The sequence below is a fragment of the Antrostomus carolinensis genome, unplaced genomic scaffold (genome assembly GCF_000700745.2).
Source record: "Antrostomus carolinensis isolate BGI_N321 unplaced genomic scaffold, ASM70074v2 scaffold33592, whole genome shotgun sequence".
Classification (NCBI taxonomy): domain Eukaryota; kingdom Metazoa; phylum Chordata; class Aves; order Caprimulgiformes; family Caprimulgidae; genus Antrostomus; species Antrostomus carolinensis.
The window spans coordinates 55-7,669 of record NW_010302256.1 but is presented as its reverse complement, the minus strand read 5'-3'; the positions used below and the strand labels follow the sequence as shown (position 1 = coordinate 7,669).

The following is a 7,615-nucleotide window of genomic DNA, read 5'->3' as shown; positions in this document are numbered from 1 at the left end:
CTGAGATTTAGAATAAGCAGCAGCAACCAGACCCTAAAGCTCAATAAAATCAAGTTGCAAACAGGCGTGTTGGTAGCAACGAAATGGTTAATTCCTGGATGTGTTGTCAGCGCTGGTGACGCACTGAGGCTGGATCCCTTCCAGAAAACAGCACTTTAAACCGAAGACAAAGAACCCGGCTTAGCAAGGAGGTGATCAGTGGAATGGCTTGGCCTGGTGTATACAAGGGGTCAAGCTAGATGATTTAATGATCTCTTTTGGCCTGAAAGCTTTCTGTTCTCTGAGGAAGATAAATGAAAAAGCCCTTTCACAAAAAGCGAGCACTTGAGATACGTGTGTGATGAACTCCACCACCGCTTCCCGGGAACGGCGGAGCGGGATCTGCAGGAAGCGTGACCTTGCTGCCCGCAGGCTGCCTGGAGTTGGTGGCCATCTGTTTAGTGGTGGTGGCTCACCACCATCAAGGCCACCACTCTCATGCCTGACGTTTCTCAGCTCCGTTTTTAATTGCGAACTGACGCTGTCTCCCTGCATTTAAATAACATTTGCTCCCTTATCTCCGTCAGGGTGAAGAGGCCAAGCGGCATGAGCAGCCTCCTGGGGAAGATTAGCTCCAAAAAGCAGAAGATGAGCACACTGGAGAAATCTAAACTGGACTGGGAGACATTCAAGGAGGAGGAGGGGATTGTGGAGGAGCTGGCAATCCATAACCGAGGGAAAGACGGGTAAGAGGGACTTTACCTAGTAGTGGTCCAGCATTTCCCACCACTTCCTATAGATGTAGGAACCCCCTTGCTTGCTACAGAGGTTGTTCAGCAAACCCAGGGGATTTCTTAAGGATTTATTTTAGAGACAGATAAAATCAGTAGCTGGTATAGGTATCAGAGGGAGACAGGTAAGTCTGCAAGCATCTCTCACTCTCTGCTAACAACCTTGTGAGTTCTTCAAGTCCAGCTAAAGCAGAATCTGGCTGTGCTTTATCTTCTCTCCTGCTAGTGGCACAGATGCAGTGTGAACTGGTCTAATGCAGCGCTCCCATGAGGAAACACAGTTGCCTTTGCCCTGGTTTGGTTTTGTTTTTTAAAAAAAAGTCTCAAATTGGGAGGTATGTTTTTTGTTCCATTCTTCAAATGACATGTTCCAGCTGCGTCTGTCCTCCCTCCTCCTGCGTAAAGATGTATGCAAACCCGGAACAGCTGGCAAGGTGCGTTAAAGATTACGGCAGCGCTGGGTGTGGATTGCATGCATCAAGCAACGTTCACTCCAATGAAGTGAATGGAAGTCTCGTAAAAGTAAATGGCAATGCTGTAAATAAAAGAGAATGTTAATAACACACACTGCAGGGAAGGATAATAAGATCAGAAGCGGTGTTTCCACTACAAGTGCTTTGCTACGCTCTGGGAAAACGTAACCGGCTTAGTGGACAGCTCATAAAATGTATTTTTATTGTAAGCTGTCCTTTGCGGGGAAAACTCAGAGCTTCTGCCTTCCAACAGGTTGGATTTTGTATTTCAGATAGATATTTTATAACTGCTGGGTTTTTTCAGTTTGGCCTTGCCCCCTTCCACAACACCCTTTCTCCATCAGATCGGTCCTGATCTCTTTCTGGACACGTGCCCTTGAACAAGTAGAGCAGTTCAGTGGGAGTGCTGGAGGGGGCAGGTGTTCCTCCAAGATCCCTGAAATCTAAGGAGGTGGAGTCCACTGCTCTGGACTATGCTGATGGTGGTAGAACCACCATTAAAAGCCAGACCATCTCCTGCTGGTTGCTGGGACACACTGCTTTCTTTCTACAAACAGTAGAATTTGCCTGAATTGGGGTTCATCACTCTCAGCTGGACTGTACACACCCCAGATGGGCCAGGGTACCCCGCATCAGTGTTTTGTAGCATCTCTTGCTTGTTCCAGCCTTTCTTGGACAGACAAGGTCTGTTAACCTTTCTTGGCCTGAGCTGTTTCCCACCCCATAAAAGCAGAGCAGCTCGCTCTTCACGCTTGGCAGACCTTTCTGGAGACCTTCAATGGTCCTTGAAGGCAGAAGAAGGGATCAGCACATTGAAGAGATGGAACAAAACAGAGCAGCAATTCTAAGAGCACCTGTAACCTTGAACAGCTTTGAGTTGCTAGGACAGGAGTTGGACTCGATGGTCCTTGTGGGTCCCTTCCCACTCACAACATTCTGCCCATCACTTCCCAGGCTGGAAAATCCCCTGGGCTATAGGCGAGTGATTTTTGTCAGGAACTCAAATGAGAAATGTGATGCCATGAGAACTTCAGACACCCCTTACAAATCTGTTTGTGTTAGTCAGGCGTGTGATGTGAGGGGACAGGGTGAGTGTCTGCTCACTGGGAAAGGAAGGAGAAGGGAGGAGCAGCGATGGGTGCGCAGCAGCCTACTGCATTTCTCCTGCCAGGCCACCTGCGACATGATTCGTGCTGCACCCTTGGGGAGCAGCCAGCCTGCTCGGGGGGCAGAAGCACAGACACAGCTGCCACCAGCTTCAGGTTGTTTTGCAGGAGCCTGTTGTCCCTTCCGCAGCCACCGCTTCTCCTTCAATGACATAGGCTCTGCTCCCCTTTCCGCGGGCAATCATTTACACATCTCTATAAAAATCCAAATGAGCCGTTGTTAACCCTTCAACCCGGGCAGGAGGGAGTGGGGCGCTGCCTTTGTCCCCGCTGCTGACGTGCGTTAGAAACCTCTGATCCCTCCATGTCCTGCTTTGTAATTAAAAACGTCTGCTTGACGAGGAAAGCCGCTCCTGGAAGCACCTACCCAACGCCACGCGTGCCTGCGCACTGCAGAGATGCTCCATGCGTGTCTCAAGGAAGAGAGGAGGCATTTCTTTTTGCCCAGAAGAGAAGGCAGTCTGAATTTGTAGATGCCCCCTCCCTGGAAGTGTTGAAGGCCAGGTTGGATGAGGCTTTGAGCAACCTGGTCTAGTGGAAGGTGTCCCTGCTGATGGCAGGGGGGTTGGAACTGGATGAGCTTTAAGGTCCCTTCTAATCCAAACCATTCTATGATTCTATGATTTCTCTTTTTTTTTTGTGGTAACCTTGCAGAAGTTGCTGTTCACAGCCCAGAGCTCCTCGTGCCTCAGACCTCCCCAGCCCTTCGGCAGAGACACGCACTCAGCCAGCTGAGCAGCAGGGCTGTTGTTTCTTTCTGCTGCTGATGCTGGTTATCAGCCCGCTGCAGCCTGGCCCCAGGATTCTCGAGGCAGTGGGGACACGTGCTGCCCCGTGGCTGTGTCCACCCTGGCCTCTGATTGTCCACTTTTCATATCACCAGCCCCAGACAGTGATTTGCATTTCCCCAGCAGCAGGATCTGGGCTTGTGCAGCCTGGTTGTGTCAGATCCTGAGGGCCTGTCCTGGATGTGACAGGAGGGGGTGAAGGAAGGAGCGGAGGCAGCTCTCCCCTTTGCTGTCGATCTCTCTGGTGTGCTTTATAAATGGAAATGTGTAGCTGCCTCTTAATTGGGCCACCTTTGTAGGACAGGCCCATGGGGGAGCAGCCCCGCTCCTCATGCGGGGACGGACCCATGCGCTGGGTGACTGATGGTGACTGGCAGGGGACAGGCAGCACCGGTGAAACCCTCCCCAGAACAGTTTGCAGCTGCCCTCGTTAGCAGAGATAGCCTCTTCTCCCAGCAAATATCCCTTCCTCTGCTGCGGATCGCAGCTGCCCTGTTTCCATCTGGGCTGATAATTTACAGGAAGGTATTGATTCAGGTAGCAAAGGTCATTGAGACGAGCACAGGACGGGTGTTTGTGCCTCGCTCGTGCACTTTGTGCTGCCAGCTGCACGGAGCCAGGCTGGGAACCAGATTCAGGCACAGGATTCGGGGTGCAGGGGGACTTGTTCCTGCCTGTGTCCGTCAGCACCTCCAGCCCCTATGTACCTGCTGTAGAACCCAGCCAGGCTTGTTCCCAGGCTGCCTGCCCCATAAACCCTGGGGTATGCACAGGTAGTGCCTTGTGGGGTCTGCTCTGGCCCCTGTGGCGCTTTTCAGTGGCCGACCAAGGACAACGCCACAGGGTAACATCACGGTCCCTCCTCTGTGCAGAGCTGCTGGCTGTGGCCGTGGAACCACATTCCTGGTTTGTGATCCATATCGATCCCCCCGGAGCGAGTCCCTGCCTGCCGGAGAGGCACAGCATTCGTGGAGGAGGAGGAGGAAGGCTCTGCCCCATTGCTGGGGCTGGAGAAGCGAGTCACAGAGGGGGCAGAAGGAGCTTCAATGTTGGCCCCTCACATTTGGGCCATTGCAGCCCAAGGGTTGGGGTGTTCCCAGCGGTGACCCCTCTCATCTCTGTGGTTGTGGTTGGTGTTTAGCAGCAGAGGGGGGAGGAAAACCACACGCCCAGCAATATGACACACAGCATGACCCCCCCAACTTCCTTCCCGTGGCCTCTCTGAGCCTGGCCCCAGGAGCGGGTCACCTCCCTGCTTGTGGGGACGAAGGGAAGCGACACTCCCCTGCCTGCCTTTCCTGGTCTGGCATGGGGAGGGGGCTCGGGGCACGGCCCTCCACTGACAGTGGGGGGCAGAAGGACAGAAAAATACCCCCTCACAGCCAGCACATCGTCTGCTTCCGCCAGGCTGGGCCCCGGCCCCTCACAGCCGGCGGAGATGGGCTGACCCAGTTGTGTCAGCGTGAGATGGGCTCGGGCTGCGATGGGAGTGGGGTGGCAGCAGGGACAGAGCCAGAGGGAATCACTTGCTGAGATGAATTTGGATTAATTCCTCTCCGCTGATGGCTGGGTGGGCAGGAGTGCCAGGGCTGTCCCTTGCAGCACTGGCAAAGGCACCCTGATCCTGGGAGCACGTTCAGCGCCGGTTCGGTAGCTGTGGCACAAAGCAGAGACCTCGTCACCTCATCCCAGAGGGACCACGGTGGGTGGTGGCAGGAGGCTTCAACCCTCCTGCAGTTGGGTCTTGGGCACCTTTGTGCACACTGCCAGCCACCCAGGAGCCTGGAAAACCCAGAGAGCCCGTGATGCTCATCTTCCTGCAGCCTTCAGTCTTGCTTTGAAGCGATGAGCTTCTCTGGTTACCGGTGGAGAGAAGCTGAACGCAGCGGCTCACGCATCTCATGCCGGGCCGAGCGTAATGACCTTGTCATGACAGCCAAGTGTTTGCCACCCTGGAACAAATGCAAAACAATTGTGATGATTCAATTACAGCTCCTGTTTTGAATTGCAATTTCGCTCCCTCTGTAGGTTAATTAGTAGCACAGCCCTGGGCTATCTGTGGCAAGGGTTTGCAGCAAAGTACATTAAAATTCAGCTGCATGCCATTAATGAGCGGCAAGGTGCTTTTCCAGGCACACGCGCTTGCTTTCTCCCTTGCAGTGCTCAGGTGCCTGGCTGAGAGGGAGAAGGAAATACTGAGCGGTGGTTAGGAGCTGGTCTGTGGCTGGGAAACCCCTGGCCTGATTCCCTCAGCTGCTGCAGGCTCACTGAGTTGAAGCTGTTTGCATCCCTCAGGCTCCCCGTGCCTGTGATCAGCTTGTATCACGGGCCGTGCCGCTGCGGTTGGGTTTGAGAGATGGGCAGGGTCACCTGGGAAGCCCCAGAGCTGCCTCTGCTGCCAAGGACCTGCCCTGAGCCCGTTCAAGTTCTTTTTGTGAAGGTCATTTCTCAGCTGTAAGAGAAGAGCTGGAATCAGAAGCAGCCAGCCCATGGCTCCAGCCTATGGGGACCCTGCATCCCAGACCGCTGCAAGTCCCCTGGGAGACACCCAGCAGGTCACCTTTGGTGTCTGTAGGAGATGCTCAGTGGAGCAATCAGCTCATGGAGAGAGTGGGAGGGAGGCAGATGACACCTTCCCTCCCTGCTCATCCCTTCAGGTGGGCTTTGCCCCGGGGCTGGTTGCAGCGCTGGCTGCCACAGGCACTGCTGACAGCCTCTGCCTCCGTCTCCCCACAGGTACATCGAGAGGAAAGCATTCCTGGAGCGCGTGGATCACAGGCAGTTCGAAATCGAACGCGACATCAGACTGAGCAGGATGAAGCCCTGATGTGCTGGGGGTGGCTGCGGGGGATCCTGCTCCCTTCTATGCCCGAGCGCTGGCTGGGGGCTGCCAGCCGCCACTGGACCACCGGGCATGGAAACCGTTCTCTACCCAAGACTCAGCCTGTGCGTCTCAACGTGCAGGTTTTTCCTTTTACTGTAATAGTTTGGGGAGGGTATTTGTCAGTGGGCAGGGGGCACTTGGAGGGTTAAATGGCCCAGCAGGTGACAAAAGAGACTGGGGTCACTCTGGCAGGCAGCTTTCCAAAGAGAAGAGATGGTGGCACCCATCCTTTGCTAACCCTGGGTGTTTGTGGCTGCAGGAGGAGCCCCCGAGGCTGGGAGGGTGCTGGAGCCGGGGTTCCAGCTCGGCTGGTGTGTTTGGTTGAGAGAGGAGCTGCAGGAAGGTTTCACAGCTGCTGCACGTGCACAAGCCGTGGGATTTGGGGCTGGAGCCCTTCTCCCCACTCTGCCAGCCCCACAGTGCTCCCTGCCCCTCCGTGCTGTGCTCCTGCCTGGACAAAGCTGAACTGTCTGTGCTTGTTTGTGGGGTCTGATGATGCTGGGGGGGGTTTGGAGCAAGCCCATGAAGAAATCCTTCCTTGTTCACGCTGTCTAGAAGATGGGAGCAGCTGCAGCAGGCAGGACGGGCCAGGATCCCAGCGTTCATGTGAATAAAGTATTCCATCCCAACACTCTTGTGTGTTGGCAGCGTGGTTTGTGCAGGAAGCAGAGGGCAAAGAAATTAAACGTCACATGTAGTAACTGACTGCAGTGAAAATCCCTGCTCAGAGGTGCCTGGTGTCCACCTTGATAGCAGCCTGAGGGTCAGGGCAAGCACTTGGATCCCTTTCCCTCTGCCTGACTGGGGATTAAATCCAGAATTGAGGGGTGATGGGGACAAGTCCTCCTGTAGCAGTGCTGCAGGAGTAAGGAAACCCACCCTGGCCACGCAGGGAATTCAGCACTGGGAGCTGGCTGGGGGGGGCAGAGCAAGGTGCTGGGGTGTGGAGCAAGTGGCTGGAGCTGGAGGCCAGCAACGTGCCACCATCTCGGCCATCCCTTCTGCTCTGGCTGGCCGAGTTCAGCAGCTCAGGTGTTTGGATCGTGCACGTCCTCAGAGCAGAGGTGCTCACCAGCCTTTCCTCACAGGGGTGCTGTGCCAAGGGGGAAGCAGCACGAGCCCCATCCTTCCTGATAATGGGGCAAGCGACGCTGCCGCTGCCGCTGGCCCCTTGCCTGCGGCTCTGAGCGTGGTCTCAGCTTTGGGCTCACGTGTCAGCTGCTGAGTCAGCCCTTGCTCTTTGGCCGTGTTGCGGGATAGACGAGAACAAAACAACACGTGCTCCGGGGAGCCGCAGCCTTTGGCCCCCTGTAATGTGCAGAATCCGCCGTTATGGACCTGCTCAAACGAGCCTGGAATGGGACAAAAACAAAACAACGGGGTGATGACATGTTTGCATCTCCAAACGCTTCCAACCCAGTTGCTGCTTTTGTTTTGGTTTCAAAAACAACTGGAGCCCCTGTCCAGGCCAGTGTTGCGGGAAGGTTTCACCTTCAGGACTCCGGGCTGGCAGTGAGCGGCCCCGGCTGCTGGG

The 7,615-nt window shown here is 55.0% G+C and overlaps 1 protein-coding gene across 1 annotated transcript; it reads left to right on the top strand.

Annotated features, from left to right (window-relative positions):
• Positions 1 to 566: 566 nt before the first annotated feature.
• On the top strand, positions 567 to 6,024 carry LOC104521674 (craniofacial development protein 1; the record flags this gene model as incomplete). Its single annotated transcript, XM_010163746.1, has 2 exons — positions 567 to 725; positions 5,934 to 6,024. Coding segments are annotated over 2 exons (250 nt in total), but the record flags the coding sequence as incomplete, so codon positions are not given.
• Positions 6,025 to 7,615: the final 1,591 nt, after the last annotated feature.